The sequence below is a fragment of the Notolepis coatsorum genome (assembly GCF_963971535.1).
Source record: "Notolepis coatsorum genome assembly, chromosome: 6".
NCBI classification, from domain to species: domain Eukaryota; kingdom Metazoa; phylum Chordata; class Actinopteri; order Aulopiformes; family Paralepididae; genus Notolepis; species Notolepis coatsorum.
In genome coordinates, this window is record NC_140170.1 from 49,543,070 (window position 1) to 49,560,421 (window position 17,352).

The window sequence follows — 17,352 nt, forward strand, 5'->3', positions numbered from 1 at the left end:
TGGTTAGAGAGAATGCAACTCAGTACTCGACTCGTCAACAACAACAGCAACTGTTACTACACTGAGCTTAGGCACTCTTTCAAAGTTGGTTAAGGTTAGAGTTTGTCTTAGGGCATGGCGATAGAACGCCAGGTAGTTTGCAGGCTGTTCGAGGCGAAAATGGACAAAGACACAGCTCTTGGCTAACTAACAACAAGCTATATTATGGAGGCAGTGTGGATGGACAATGGATGGACATCAACACAGGCTGGATGGACAATGCCATGGAGTGGATATACTTTATCAACAAGCCAACAACAAGGTAGATTAGCGATCTTAACTCTAGTTTAATACATGATACGTTGTCTACTGATGCCGCATAACGTTACAGCTACTGCTAGCTGTTAGCTCCGTTAGCTTAGCTGGCCACTTAGTGCATAGAACGGAGTAACGTTAACGTTTAAACGTTATGTCGAGGTCATACAATACTACAGTCGACATAAGGTTAACGTTACCCCGTTTCCATGAAGTGTTTAAATAGCAGCAATCTTGTTGAAAATGTAACTACTAAAATGCTCTCTGATGCTGCTGATGCATAATGAATGAATGGTGAGTTGTTTAAAATGACAACATACATGTGTTAATTATTTGATTTGATTGATCCGAGAGACAGAGAGATCGTCTATGTTTGAATGAATGAATGAGAACTTTATTAACAGATTGCAGAATGGGTACAATACAGTACGGCTCAATACACACAATTGTTAAGGGGATGCAGACCAGAGAAAGACGTTTGTCTTGTTTACATCAGGGTCCCAGATTTTCGATTCATATCGATAGTTTAATAGCTAGCCTTGGCTCGTTTAACAATATGCAAAATATGTGTACAGCCCTGTACTCATACTGAAGTTATTTTTGGTATATAATAGGTCTGATTGTGTAACGAATCGATTCCACGTCGCACTGTGTGTGAGAGAGAGAAGGAGAGAAGGAGAGAGGGAGAGATCTGCCTGTGTTTGTAGACGGGCGAGTTTTGTTTCTAACTTTTCTATTTATATATTGTGTTTCAAGTTGTGAATTAGAGTCTAGACTATACTTTATTTGACTGGTTGTGTGTTGTTGTAGTAACAGCTGAGCGACTCGTTCATAAGAGCCGATTCATTGCCGTGAGCGTGAGTCGAATCACGAGTGTTGCGTGGTACTGTACTGTACTGTACAAAATATTTGGTATAGCGCCCCTAGTGGCGAAAACCCACCGGCCGCCACTGCACTGGTCGGTAAGTTTTCACTTGCCACTGGTCGGTAAGTTTTCACTCTTCAGAGTCGGGTAAGTTTTCACTGTAACTGCCCCCCGGCTTGGTGTTGAAATAAAGATGCGGTTATGTTTCGTACAGATGCTTTTATTTATTTTCTCTTTTTTCTCTTGCATTTCAGCTTAGCAGTACTGTAGCTTTTATTTGGTAGTTGTGTCGTTGCACCGTGTTTGTACAGGTAGTGACGGTTGCATCATTTGCTCCGTTTGCACCCCGTTTGCACCTCGTTTGCACCGTGAAAACTGCATAGGACAGTCAAACACAAACATACAATTAGTTATATATTTCACATTTCAATATTGTTCACATGTTGTTCATTATTATACCAAAGTGTTCAAACAAACAATTGCATTCAAAGATATTTAAAAGGTGAACTCGTCTTCCATAACAAAGGCACTCAGGGAAAAACAATGATATATAATAACGTTACTCGTCCGGCAGCAGGTGCCTTTGATTAGAATCTACTTCGTGAGTGCACCACTTTATATGTTTATAAATGTTTGGCGGTTACACACATAAATATACAACAACATATCTTCAACAACAGTAATAATAATAATACATTTGAGTGTTCGACATACCTTATTCCGCTTTACCAAGGGTAGTTAATTTAACTGGAGTAAGGTCCTTCTATCATACATATTTGCTGCCTGCTCCGTCGTTATCTCTGAATTACTTCCGCCTTGGTCACACAGGAAGCTGTGACTTTATACTAAAGGAAGACGAGCTCTGCCCCCATGTGGACACTAAATGAAAGTGCACAAGTGGCTCCGAAATATTATTTTCTTAAATAGATAAATAGAGGGCTCAGTATTCTGAGCCAATACAGAGAAATTGATCATCTAGACCAACGCAAATCAAAGCTTACTGACAGTAAAGATGATAGGCATCTTTACCCTTGGCGGTCAGTTACATTATGTCTTCACACTAGAACAAGAGTAATATAAAGGCCAAATGCCATTATCTCCTAACCTTGGTCGTTGTTAACATGCGACAGCCCATATCAGGGAAGTTTTTAGGATGATTTGCCCACCGGCACTTTGGCGACCGCTAGTGGCTCGGTGTGCATATTTTGTAATACAATATGTATCGAATTAAAGCCCCATGTGTTTCCTGTGGATAGCCCTTACAGGTGACAAAATCCATTGAGCGGTTCTCGAGTTACATGCCGGTATTTGAGGCTTGTGCAAAGTACACGGTATTGCGCAAAATACCACCCCAGACTCAGGCTGCAGTAGTTCTGTCAATCTAGATCCGATCTCGAAAATGATTGAGGATCGTTGTAGCCAATGAGTGTGGCTTCCAATGATAGCCCATGTGGGGATGTGTGAATCAGGGATCTAGGTGAACAACTAAATTCTTTAACAGGAAGCCAAATTAATTGAAGTCTATGAGAAAAATTAGTTTTTCTTTGTACAGTTTACCAAAATCACTCCTAATCACTCATTTCTGAATGGATCTTTATGAATGGATATTTGGATATGTACTACATAAGGCTTCAGACTATGGCTCCGTCTGGATTTGTAAGCCATACCACTTTCTGGGGAAATACTACCTCTGGACTACTAACTACTACAGAAAAACTTGAGTAACACGTTTTTCTACAACTCAAGTTCAGACCTATGTTACTCTATTACGTTAGCACTATAAGTGCATTTTAAAACTTCAGAATGTCATCTTTCAAAAGAGACCAGGCTCATGCATGTATGAAGTATAAAGTATGTTGTTTTGGTTTGCAAAAAAAGGATGCAGTCCTCAAAAACGAAAACTAAAATGGCCAATTTTGGGGGTGCTTGCTAAGAGATGCATATTCGCTGTACAGCCTTAACTAGTGTGAGGGAAATGTTATCTATGTCCATCTGTGTTAAATCTCTGTACAGCTTGACTAGTTAATATTTAAGCATTACATCACGCGCAGGAGTGGTTTGTGAACAATAAACCATGCCTAGGGGTGGTCGTTAGACCCCCCTAGGCATGGTTTATTGTTCACAAATCACGACTGCAAGTGGTGTAAAGCTTTTATACAACTGCCACATTCATCCAACCTTATTTCTATACAATAAACGCACATTAATCGAAGATTTATTGAAAAAACCATCCGCCAGAAAAAGTAGTTCCCACAACTACAAAAAAGACAATTTGCCTCCATGTGGAAGCAGCTCGGAAGTGCATCCAACCAACTAACACATCCAACTGTGTATTATTGGAATGATTGAGAGAAGTTGCCTCATGTGGAAGCAGCTCGGAAGTGCATCCAACCAACTAACACATCCAACTGTGTATTATTGGAATGATTGATTGAACATTTTATTACCAGATGCAGAATGGGTACAATACAGTGTACGGCTCAATACACACAATTGTTAAGGGGATGCAGACCTACTTTCTATAGAACTTCATTCTTAGATGCTTCTATAGAAAGTAGGTAAAACAAATTAAAAAGTTTTCTTTGCCCTATAGGGAAAAAAAGTTTTCTTCGCCCTATTTTTTTATTTATTTTTTTAAACCTACTGTAGAGGGCCTAAACTTAACCAGTTGGAAACCAAGCGTACAGTAATAAAATTAGCAATCAATCAATCAATCAACTCAATAGGCCATGCTCACTTAGAACAGCGCAGCACCCAGCTCTCTCTCAGTCTGACTATCCCCCGCGTTGCAGACAGGTGTGTGTGTGTGTGTGTGTGTGTGTGTGTGTGTGGGGGGGTGTGTGTGGGGGTGTGTGTGTGTGGGGGTGGGTGGAGACTGAGCCAGCGTCGGACAGTGTGAGAGTGAGGGCTGCAGTCAGAGAGAAGGAAAAAGAAATTGAATTTTCTTTTCGCAAATTAATCAATCAATCAATCAATCCGCGATTTTTCTTTTGTTCTGTATTGACTCATGACCCATCAATTACATCATCCAACATTGTTTAAAGGACTAAGACATTCGCTGTGACAGAATCGCTTCATATTTAGTCGTTAGGACGCTATCATTGTTAAAGATTATTGTCCGACATCTTGTGATCCGGCGGATTGATGTGATGTGATTCGGTTGTGGTTGTGGGCGGGTCCTGGGCCAGCAAGCGTGGACTGTTCGCAATACATACGTGTAAATGGACTGTTTCAGCCAATCAAAATCGAGAAATTTGCATGCCGTTGTATAAGATCAACTAGTATACAGCTTTAAGACACTAAGCGACAGTCTTAACACAGTGTCTCTTTAAGAGGTACAGAGCTATGAACTAATAAATATGAGCTGTACAAATGATGTAATAGGATGAAACATATAATAATTTCTATAACAATGTTCTTTTCTCTCTCTCTCACTGCACTTCCTCTTTCATTCTCAACCTCATCTGTCAGACAATTTGCTTCAAGTGATGGAACAGAAACAAGACGCCATGCAGAAAATGTTTGAGGAAGACAGGGACCAGCGGAAGAAAGCAGAGCAGATAGTGGCACCAGTGGTCAAACGAGAGCCAGATCAACGGGAACAGAAAAATACCAAGAAACTGTTCCCACTGTCTCCTGTGTTCCAGAACTGGGGGGAGAATCTGTCAGAGGACGAGCAAAAAGAGGCGCAGGCTTTGTTTCAGAAATATGGCTACAATGTCTTCATCAGTGATCGTCTTCCTCTTGATCGAGCTCTACCCGATACCCGTGATCCAAGGTAAACAGTCTTGTGAGAGAGTGTGTGTGTGTGAGACAGTGTATCAGAAAAACATTCCAAATGCTAAATTCCTAAATTCAAAAAATGTGACAAGATTGAAAATCACGATTTTCATTGTACTGAATCTTTCAGGAATTTAATAGTTTTTTATTGGTAACATTATTTTTGTTGCCCCTTAATTTTACTTAGTCCATGCCCAATTATACTTAATTTCTTTCTTAATTTACCTTACTTCCTACCTTATTCAATACGAGACTGACAAACAGTTTCTACCCACAGGCCATCAGACTCTTGAATGCCTAGCCCCCCCCCCCCCTCCACACACACCTTCTACTATGAACTATGAACTATGAACTATGAACTATGAATCACTAAAGACACTTTTAACTGCTGCTGTGACCCACTGTCACCTCCATTCACATGATCGGAACGTGCAATGTAACTCACTGTGCCTTGTATATATATTTTCTATTTGATCTATTTTACCTTATTTTCTAGCACTCGCTTGTATTTAAATGTTTTAAGTTAAGTACTGTGTGATTTTTTGTGAAGGGTGGACTAGCAAAGTAAGATTTTCATTGTATGGCAAACTGTCGTTTTAACTGTGCATATGACAATAAACAATCTTGAATCTTGAATAATAATATAATAATATAATATTATAGTCTTTATGGTGGAAACCCTGTAACAAATCTCTGCACAGGTGTAAAAACAAGGCGTACTCTAAGGACCTGCCGAGCATGGGAGTGGTGTTGATCTACCTGGACGAAGCCCTGTCTGTCATCAAGAGAGCCATGCGGAGTGTCATCGACCGAACCCCCGTCTACCTGCTGAGGGAGATCATACTGGTTGATGACCACAGCTCCCACGGTAAGATTAGTCTCTAAAATAGATCTGAATGGGCTTGTTTTTGACTTGGCAATCAGGTGATAATTAGTTTGAGTCTCTTTCACACCTGAAAAATAGTCTCTGTGACAGAAACAAGATCCCAGATCACAATCTTGCATTAATAATATTCAACAAGTGAGTATTCGGATGTCCTTTATCCTCATAAACTGGTGGCAATTCAAATCTGTATGTCTTGATATCAATTGGAGATATATTTTTTTATTCATATAAATAGGACATGACTTGCTGATAGAAAACAAAAACCTTCTCAACCTTCATATTCCACTGTAACTCAAAATACAGGCACGGTTTGTGACTAGAAAATCCTCTCACAGATGCTTACAAACAATAACATAAATCAACTCCATCCAATCAATCAAATGGCATTTGACATCTAGACCAATACAATTACATCTGACATCTAGACCAATAAAATAACATCTGACATCTAAACCAATCAAATTACATCTCACATGAGAGATTGAGGACATCACACCTTTGATGTTCTGGATATTTGCTTTGGGAGAGTGTAGATTATTCAGAGTATTGACCGGACTGTCCTTGACCGGAATAACATGAATTATTAATTGTATTGCTATTCCCCTTTAAGGTTGTAATCTAGGGTTTGACACTAGAAAGGAGTTTAGCAAATATAGCCCTGGCTGGTTCCTGCCTGTATAACTTAACCCGAAGTTGTTGAAATGACCTAACTTCTCAAAATGTCAACGGAGGATCTGTCTGTTCACTGGGCACTGCCATGATGAATCGAATGTGACTTGGAGTGAAAATATATATTTTTTTACGCTCTAATCAAGATGTCAGCTCCCAGTAAACAGACATCGTCATTTTGAGAAGTTGGACTATTTCAACAACTTCGGGGTACGTTTTTGACAAATAAGTGGCCCGGATTTTATGTGTAGATAATATAAAATGCTTCTCAGTAAGTAAAATGAAATTACATGACATACCGTCACCCCGGGAGATTAATTTCAATCTATTTTGCCCGGTAGTGATATGAAGCAAGCAAGGTATACATATGTAACGGATGGTATCGTGAAGCGCAGTCAAGAAGGGCTGGGGTAAGTAGCGGTGCCAGGATGGTATCGTGAAGCACAGTCACAAAGGGCTGGGGTGAGTAGCGGTGCTACGGGTTAAACTCACTCTCACATCCTCAAAAAGACGCATAGACGCGGTACAAAGAAGTGAATTCACCTCTTGGTATAGCGGTCTGTGTTGCTGCACGCGGCGTGGCAGACCCGTGTTCAAATCTCCCTCGGGGCATCGAAGTTTGAGGTGACGTTGTCACAACCGTTACACATACAGCCGAGAACCAGCAACTATAGCCCTGCCCTGTGTACTGAGAATGATCTACTAACTATAGAATACCATGTTTGAATAATTCTGTAAATGTACACCCCCCCCCCCCCCCCCCCCCCTCTGATCTCATCAGAGGACCTTCAGGGGGACCTTGATGTGTATGTGAGGTCCATTAAGGAGCAGAACCCCGGTCTTCATATAACCAGAGTGAGACACCATGAGCAGCTGGGTTTGACCCAAGCCAGGATCTCTGGATGGAAGGCTGCGACTGCTGACGTGGTGGCCATCCTGGACGCTCACATAGAAGTTCATGAGATGTGGTAAGAGTCTGTGTTGGGTGCGTGGTATGTGTACTGTATACACACAATAGGTATTATTTATTCAAATATTTTCCATCTGATATATTTATTATTTGTTGTGTGTGTGTTAAATGTATAATATCAAAAACCTAAAGGTATTGGTGAGCTATGCCCTGTATACAGATTTTGATATTCTTTATTTTAAATGCATTTTATTAAAAAAAGATTTCATATGAATGAAGGATTTGGTCTTCATTCCTATGAAAACCAAAATTAACCTGCACAATATTATCAATGGTATAGCCATTTTAATTGCTGATTTATCTATAATTGCAAGATAGAATTATGCATCATGTTGTACACATCCTGTCTAATAAACGTGACTTCTGTCATTTATTAGCAAGCAACCTCGGCATGGTCTTCGACCCCACCCCACCCCACCCTCTCCCTCGACCCCAATATCTGGCTTTTGTTGTCAAATCCTCCTCTTACCACCTTTGCAAGGATCTGACCCCCTCTTGTACATGCTGCTGCTGAAACACTGATCCACATCTTCATCTCCTCCCATCTTAGCTACGGCAACTCACTCCTCTACGGCATCGTTATAGCTCCGTCGACAGACTCCAACTGGTCCGGAATGCATCCTCACCAACCTGCCCCCCGTATCTCACTGACTTCCTCTCCCCCTACCGACTATAGGTCCCTGAGATCTACCCCAGCCTGCTATCTCCTTCCCCCATCCATCCATCCTTGTGTTATGCTCGTCTGTTGTTTGTCCCACTACCCCCACCCCTTCGTGTAAAGCAACTTTGAGTGCTATATAAATCTAATTTATTATTATTATTATTATTATTATTATTGTTATTTAATATTTTAGGAGCTCAAATATTATATCTCAGTCAATAAAACGACTCCCGGAGTCAGCATTGCCCTGCGGCTTGGGCCGGTCGTCATACTAACTCGTTTGGCTGAGTTAGGGGGAGGGGAGTCGTGGGTGGTAATCTGGCGTTGTGGACAGCGACGCCTACAGGTCAGGTCTGGGCGCCTGCTCAGCGAAAGGCAGGAAGTGGTGAGGGCAGCGTGACCTCCCACGCGTTACACTTCACCAATGAGAGTCCTCGCTGCCAGGTGAGAAGAGAGCCGCTGGCTGTCTCCACATGTGTCGGAGGAAGCATGTGGTAGACTTCAGGGTTCCCTTGTACCGACCAGTAGGAGGAACATGCGCACAACGACCAGGTAGGGGAGGGGGGGGAATTGGCATAACGACTAAATTGGGATGGGGAGAAAAATTGAAAATCAGGTGGAGAAAAAGAGGATAAAAAAATAAATAAAAAACAGTAATTCACTCTGTCCCCCTACCCCTTCTCCTTCCCTCTCCTTTCTCCCTCCCTCTCTCCTTCTAGGGCTGAGCCCCTGTTGACCCAGATCAAGGCAGATCGGACGGTGGTGACGTCCCCTGTGTTTGACAGAGTCAACTTCGATGACCTGAAGGTTGTGCCGTACGTCCCAGCGGCCCATGCCTTCGACTGGGCTCTATGGTGCATGTACGAGGGCTTCATGCCAGAGTGGTACAAGCTTAATGATACCTCCTTGCCCGGGAAGTAAGTTAAGAGAAAATATTGATCAGTTCTTACGTTCACCTGTTTATAATATAACGGAGGTGGCTTGGGACCACCTATATGGTTTATGTCCACATTTATGTACATGGCATAAACAGCCTTATCATCATTGCCTTGGATTGTGAAGGGTTGTTGTAGCTACTATGGTTCAGTGGGTAGGCATGTTGGTTGCAATGGCAGATATTGGGGTTGGATATAGCCAGACTTTGTGTAACCACTGGTCACTGGCCAGTGCCAGGTGCTTCACACTTGGAACTTGGCCTTTGACTATAGCATCAAACCCTCCGCTTACCAGCACTGCATGGCCACTATTAATACCACAGCCTCATCTGGTCCACCATGTGAATAGGATCCAATTCAGTGCAAAGCAGTGGCATGTAAATGTAGGAGTGCGTTGCACCAAGGGGCTGTTACTATGTGGTTTCAACCTTGTTATATTAGTACCAAGGAAACAATTAAAGCACTGGAGAGTATGTGCATACTTGTTAACATCATTTAGTTAATGTGTAGCACTGGTTTGGAATACAGTATACCAACCAAGCAAATAATATTGATGACTCATACTATGACTCTTTTCTGGAAATATTTAAAGCATCTTATGACAACAACGTCCAATAAAAAAACAGGACAAGAGAAGAAATTCCACAAAGAATCCATGGTTAACAAAGGGGCTATTAAATGCTTGCAAAAAGAAAAACCTGTTGTATGGAAGATTTATTAAATACAGAACTAATGAAACAGAGTCTAAATATAAAATGTATAAAAACAAGTTAACAAATATTATGAGAAATTGTAAAAATGAATACTATGCCAATCTACTAGAAAGTAAAAAAAAAAAAAAAAAAAAAAAAAAACATGATATTAAGTGTATTTGGAAGGTGCTTAATAATCTTATCAGAAAGGGGTCTAATGGTGTGAACTATCCAGATCATTTTATTGTAAATGAAAAGACCATAAGCAACTTGGATGAGGTGGTTAATGGTTTTAATAACTTCTTTGTACGTATTGGACCTGAATTGTCAGAGAAAATTACATTCACAACTGGGTCACTGGATAAACTGATAGACTTCAACTCAAGCTCAATGTTTCTTTATCCGGTAGATGAAAATGAAGTAATTGACACTGTATTGAACTGTAAGAAGAAGAAAAATCTAAAGATTATAATGATATTGATATGGAGACGATTAAGAAAATTGTTGGGGGAATTATAAAACCACTAACTCACATTTGCAACTTATCTTTTCAAACAGGGACATTTCCAAATAAAATTTAAATAGCAAAAGTAATACCATTATTTAAATCAGGGGATAAACATACTTTTACAAATTACCGGCCAGCATCTCTCCTACCTCAGTTCTCAAAAATACTAGAAAATCTTTTTTCAATAAGACTTTTAAGTTTTATTGAAAAAAAAATAACGTACGGTTATATCTATAACCATAGTTATACGAGTATAGCGACGCTCTGCGCCTACTGGAATATATCCCTATATCAGTCTATGTACTGAATAAATCTCCACGTGCACCTTTACACACCTATTCGCCTGGCCACACTCCCATCCGCTTCTCTACATAAGCAGGGGTGTGGCCATACTAACAGCTCCTTCCCAAGTCTTTCACCACCAAGGCGAAGACCACGGGGTCCTCAGTGAGTCCGGCGCAGAGCGTCGCTATACTCATATAACTATGGTTATAGATATAACCGTACGTTATAGTATCGTATAGCTCCGCTCTGCACCTACTGGAATACAGGAGCTGAGCAGAGCGGAAGCTCGACAAATGTACCCACTGAGGCCCCCCACAACCATCAGAACCGGGGTGGACCCGAGCCCCCGGACCCCCCTAGTGGAGGACGGGAGGGAAATGGATCCGACTGTACGAAGAGGGGTTTAGCAACTCAAACGCACAGGGTGAGCAGACCGTGGGACTTACCTTCCCACAGAAGAACCCACGACTACACAAACGCACAACCCACATGCCACTAGGGAACGAACAGGAAGAAATAAAAAACCCTGTTACAACCCCTAATATCACGGGGTCAAGGGGAAAAAACCAACCCTGTGGCAAGGCCGTAGCAGCGGAGCACGAAGGAGGACCCAGCCCCAGGAAGGGACTGGACCCCCCGGAAAAAGGGGGCCTGGTGAGGCCAACGACGCCGCAGCATCGAGACCCCACCAGGCGGTCACTAGTGACACCACCCCCCACATCGCCAGCGTATTCGGACAGGGCCCATCTAAGAGCAGGCCCTTCCCCCCTACAGCACGCCGCCCTGAAGCACTCAAGAGGCTACACCCACAGCGGGACCAGGCAGCGCACCGGGGAGACAACCCCCAAAAGAGGCCGATCCCTCAATCCAGGCAACAGGCCACTCGACCTGAGCCTGGAGCACTGCGGACTAGACAGGCGCCAAAGGGGAAGGGGCGTACAGTATACTGTGCACCATGTCGCAGCCTCCACAAAAAACCCCGACCCTCTAGAGGGGCCGAGGCAGAGAAGGCTGACATGATTGGCAGACGTCATGAAAGGTGCGGGGGCACACTCGCAGGCAGACGGGGTCAAGCCCGGCCTACCCCGAGAGTCGACTCCGCTACCAACACACCTGGAAACCAACCACCACCTTGGTTCTAACATGAGGCGGTTGTTCCTATAACCCCCCAAGAAAAAACTCCAAAACTCCAAAACACAACTGCGGGTATACACTGGCTATACAGCAGTACAAGTGTTTCAGTTTTCAAGAAGGGGTTAACCCAGGCCAACAGGCCGCTCCCTCCATAAAATCCTCCGTTTCCATCGGACGAGGAGACCGAGCAGAAGCACCCTCGTCTGGCTCCAGCAGTTCCCCAAAGCCAGGCCGTTCGCCCCTGCAGCTCACCATCTTACGACGGGATCGAGCAGAGGCAAAGAGCTTGCATCTCAAATCCTCAGCCACCAAAGGAGCCGTCCACTGGCGGGGGAACCAGAGCTGGAACTAGGCCATCTCACGGGAGACGGCCTTGGTTCAACAGCCCCTCGGAGAGGCAGACTCCCCACCGGACGCCGTTCGGGCGCGTCCGACTGCCACGACCGTGGAGTCAGAGCAGCCCCACACGGCACGGCGGAGGCGGCAATGGAAAACCGCTGGTGAAGGGTGACGTTGTGAGCGCCCGAACCCTCCGACTTAGATGAAGACATTATATCTTAGCTTTTTCTCATAAACTGTGAGAGAGAGAAAAAACAAGAAACAATGTCCACGCAGCTCCTCTCCAACAATTATTTTACACTAAACTCAAGTGGTGTGTACAGACACTCGTGGTGGTGAAAATAAGGAAGGAGCTGTTAGTATGGCCACACCCCTGCTTATATAGAGGAGCGGATTGGGGTGTGGCCAGGCAAATAGGTGTGTAAAGGTGCATGTGGAGATTTATTCAGTGCATAGACTGATATAGGGATATATTCCAGTAGGCGCAGAGCGGAGCTATACAATACTATAACTTGCTTTCCGACAGCCAGTATGGTTTCAGACATAATAGATCAACTTCATTGGCACTTACAGACCTAATTGAGGAAATCACCACATGTACGGACAACAAGAAATTTGCTGTAGGAATAGTTATAGATTTGAAGAAGGCGTTTGATACTATAGATCATGGTATATTATTACAAAAGCTGGATCGATGTGGTATTAGAGGAACTGTTCTAAATTGGCTGGAAAGTTATTTGGAAGACAGGAAACAATTTGTACAAATTGACAACCATAGGTCAACACTGATGAACATCGTCTGCAGAGTACCACAAGGGTACATTTTATACTGTTTTTATTATACATTAATGACATTATGTAGAGTATCATCAATCATGAAATTCATTCTTTTTGCAGATGACACTAATATCATTTGTTCAGGGCAAAATTTGCAGGATCTTTTGCAGGTGATCACACAGGAGTTGATCAAGTTAAAAAGAAATGGTTTGATGACAATAAATTGTCGTTGAATTTGAGTAAAACTAAATTAATGTTATTTGGAAAGCGCAATAGTGACAGTGAAAATTATGATAGACAATGTATGTATTGAAAGAGTAGAACAAACCACATTCCTGAGTGTGATCATAGACGACAGGATAAGCTGGAAACCCCACATCAGTCAAGTAAAATCCAAGATGGCCAAAAGTGTGGGGATTATGTATCGATCCAAGAATTTTGTCAACCAAAGGTCACTTCTCATCCTCTACCATGCACTTGTAGTCCCATATTTAAACTATTGTCTGGAAGTATGGGGTAATTCTTATCGTTCCAATATATCACCTCTTTATATACTGCAAAAAAAGGCCATTAGGATTGTGTACAATGCTAAGTACAACCAACACTTAACCCATTGTTTTTACAAGCATCAGCTTTAAAATTATGGGACTTGATCAAACTTAGAACTGCCGAAATCGGGCGGCTAGGTGGTGTAGTGGGCAAGGCACTCGCCATCAACGCTGGAGACGCTGGGTTCGAATCCAGCTCTCGGCGTTGCTATCAGCTTGGCTGGTCGTTCATACTAACACAATTGGCAGTGTTAGGGGTGGGAAAGCTGATGGGTGGGTCCTGGGCGTTGTGGACAGCGACCCCTACAGTTCGGTCGGGGCACCTGCACAGCGAGGGTAGGATCTGGAGGGAGGTAGTGTGACCGGTGAGAATCTGCGCTGCCGGCTGGCTGCACATGCGTCGGAGGAAAGCATGTGACAGTCTCCGGCCTCCCGGACCAACAGTAGGGGGGAGTGCGCAACAACCAGGAAGGGGGTTGGGAATTGGCATGGGAGAAAAATCGGAAAAAGGAGGGGGGAAAAGATAATTAATAAAAAATTTAAAATAAACTGCCGAAATCATGTTCAAAGCTTCACGTAACTCTCTTCCAACCACAATCCAATATCGGTTTACTAATATCGGAGAGGGTAGGAACCAGGAATTATAATCTTAGAGGGAAACAGAAACTTCAGCAACCGGGTGCAAGAACCACTCTAAAAATCTATGTGCATATCTGTTTGTGGAGTGAGATTATGGAATGGATTGGACGAGGAGGTTAAACTGAGTAAAACATAAACCAGTTTAAAAGAAAGTAAAAAGAAAAAATTTATATTGGAAAGGTATAAGGAGGAGGGTGAACATGATGTTTGGCATTAAAAGGAATATGTTATATAGAATATGTATTAACTAGTCAGACTCATGTATGTCTTGTTGAGATGTCGGGGGAATGTGGGAAACAGAGCGATGTTACATGTTGATGTTAGGTATAGCAATTGATGGTCAGGGTGTGGGGAATGGAAATTCACAAGATTAGCTTCTTCCATCCCCCTTTTCAAACCATTAAGTGGTGTCTGTTGTTACTGTTGTCTATTGTTTTGTGGTGGTTGTTGTACTGTTTTGTGGTTGTCTTGTATTGTATAGGTTGTATGGTTTGAAATAAATTGAAACTGAAACAATGTGGGAATGAATGCGTAACACTTTTTTTTTCTTTTTCCCAGGAGTCCCTCTATCATGGGGATCCTAGTTGTGGACAGGCTGTTTCTAGGAGAAATCGGGGCCCTGGACGGAGGAATGAAAGTGTACGGTGGTGAGAACGTCGAGCTTGGAGTCCGGGTGAGTGAACAAATATTCAAATGAACAAGTGAACAAATATTCCCTGATCCCTGCCTGGTGTTATAGCCAATTTAATACAACACACATTATATATATTGTGACGAGCCTGGTGGTGTTCAGACTTGTCACGGTTCAAAAACAAACAAATTCAACTGTCCACACAAGTGCAATATCAATCAATAAGGATATTTATTGATTAAGGCAGAATATAGTCCGAAATAGAATGGTCGTAATACAGTCCAATGTCCAAAACACAAAAACAGGCTCTCGTACAAAAAAAGGATTGTTCAATACTACTAGAGTAGTCTTCCGGTCCAGGGTCAGTACACAAGGGGGTTTCTCAGCCAGTCTAGGGTCCAGTACACAATGAATACCTTCTTCACCTCTCTTCTCACTACTTCTCACCTAAAAAAAACTCTGTTACCAACAATCTCTTTCTCTACGTACTCAGCTCCAACCTCACCTCCTCTCAACAATACTCTATCTGTCCTAGTGTTTTATGGTATGTGTGTCTGGTGCGTGTGCGTGTGGGATGTGGGTGATCTAATGGTGCACAGGTGTGTTCTATCAGTCCCTAATCAGCTACCTAATTGCTTCCACTCCTCCTGTGGCAGTAGTATCACCCATCCTTCACATAGCCATGGGATTGGGGGTAATTCTGCCACTATATATATATATATATATATATATATATATAGTGACAGATCTCCTTCCCCCTCCTTTGGATACGTGAAGGACAGGAGATACGTCTGTCACTTAGGTAGCTGATTAGTACTGATAGAACACAACTGCACAGCATTTAGTCACACACACCTCACATGCACACACTCCCGACACACACACTAACTGATTAGTACTGATAGAGTACACATAATTAGTTGACACACTTCTCACATGCACACACATAATCCCACACACAGTACATTAACACTAGGATAGAGAGAGTCAAGTTGAGCGGAGTAAGGAGTTGGAGTTGTGGTGTCTGAGAGAGAGAGAGATTGAGATTCAGAGTTGCGATGGTGAGAGGTAGTGGAAGGTGAGGAGAGAGCGAGATAGGTGTTCTTTGTGTACTGGACCCTGGACTGGCTGAGATTCCCCCTTGTGTACTGACCCTGGACTGGACGACTACCCTGAATTGTGAACAATCCCTTTTTCTGTCGGCGAGCCTGCTTTGTGTTTATTGACCCCCGGACCGGATCACAACCATTATATTGCTTTTTCCCTCTGGATTCTACCTTAAATTCAATAAATACGTGTATTTATTGATATTGCTCTTGTGTGGATATTCACATTTGTTTGTATTTGAACCGTGGCGAGCCTGTATCTTATCAGGTTCGTCACAATATATATTTAGCATGTTCACCTTTAATCCAAAGAGCTTTAATCCAAATATAGCATGTAAATGCATATCCTCTTCCTGAGAGCCCCTTCACTAACTCATTGGATGCCGGGGATTAGTCGGGCCCTGTGGTCGCATTGCCACACGTTAAAATATAGGACTGAGTCACCTTGGACATTTACGGGGCCCAGTTTCTAATTGCAGCCTCCCGTAGGTGCTCTTTGAGTGGCGGTTTTGAAGGTGGATAGGGATTCACATTATTTTACGGCTGTGGGTAGGGTGTTCCACATTGTTGTGGCATAATTGCGAACGTGTTTAGTCCCTTGTTTTGAGACAAATCTGGGTTTTAACATGATTTGTTGAACTCCCTCTGGTGTTGTGGTTGTGGAATTCACTGACCGTTGGGAAGTATTTCGACATGTACATGGTATCTTAGTGGTGTAGTGTATCTTGTAGACCAGGCCCATTGCAAGCTGCTGTACTCTGTCTATTCTAGGTAGTCAAAGTGGGCAGGGGTGAGGTGGGTTTTAGGAGTAAGGTCAAGCAGTAGTCTGACCAGTTTGTTTTGTGATGTTTGTAGTCTTATTTTTAGTGCCTTTGAGGTGCTTTGGTACCCTGAGGTGCAAGCATAGTCGTAGTACCCTTGAATGAGTGCTCCTGTTAGAGTCTTCAAAGTATTCTTGCTTACCAGAGAGGAGATCCGGTACAAGAATCTTGTTTGTTGGTTGAATTTTTTTATTACATTGGTTGCCATTTTGTCACAGGAAAGATTTGCCTCTAGGATGGAGCCCAGGTATGTAATTTCATCTTTCCTTGTGACAATATTGTCACCGACTGTAACTGAGAAGCCGTCGGTCTTGCTGAGTTTGTTCTTTGAACCGAGGTGTAATGATAGTTTGTTATCAGCGAGCCAGGTGCAGATTCTGCCGAGTTCAGAGCTGAGGGCTTTTTCAACCTGCAACTTGTCAGAGACCAGCAGGGCTGAGTCGTCCGCGAACAGGTACCTCGCAATAGCGGTGAGGATGTGTCCTTTGTGCTTATCTCTCATGCTTGTGTGCGTTGGGTGTTTTCCTTGGTGGTCACCAGGGCATGATTTATATTCGCTGTCAGTCATTTGGATCCAAGGCCTAGGGCACCAAATGTGCTAGGTTCGGCCCTGGAAACAGGAGCTGGCAGTGTGGTAGTTCAAGGCCAAGCAGGGGAGATTGGTTACCCTTAACAAAAGCTGTTTCTGCAGTACAGTACCATGAAGTGCCAAAGCTCTCTCTCTCTCTCTCTCTCTCTCTCTCTCTCTCTCTCTCTCTCTCTCTCTCTCTCTCTCTCTCTCTCTCTCTCATCTCTCTCTCTCTCTTCTCTCT

At 43.0% G+C, this 17,352-nt stretch overlaps 1 protein-coding gene across 1 annotated transcript in view; it reads left to right on the plus strand.

Annotated features, from left to right (window-relative positions):
- Positions 1-4,647: 4,647 nt before the first annotated feature.
- LOC311229476 (putative polypeptide N-acetylgalactosaminyltransferase 8) overlaps positions 4,648-17,352 on the plus strand; it is a gene marked incomplete at both ends in the record, with an annotated part of 32,155 nt that continues 19,450 nt past the window's right edge. Inside the window, 5 exons of the mRNA XM_084315555.1 lie at positions 4,648-4,937; positions 5,641-5,807; positions 7,276-7,462; positions 8,845-9,042; positions 14,541-14,655. Of these exons, the coding sequence (XP_084171681.1) occupies positions 4,648-4,937; positions 5,641-5,807; positions 7,276-7,462; positions 8,845-9,042; positions 14,541-14,655 (957 nt within the window). The remainder of the gene's footprint in view (positions 4,938-5,640; positions 5,808-7,275; positions 7,463-8,844; positions 9,043-14,540; positions 14,656-17,352) is intronic.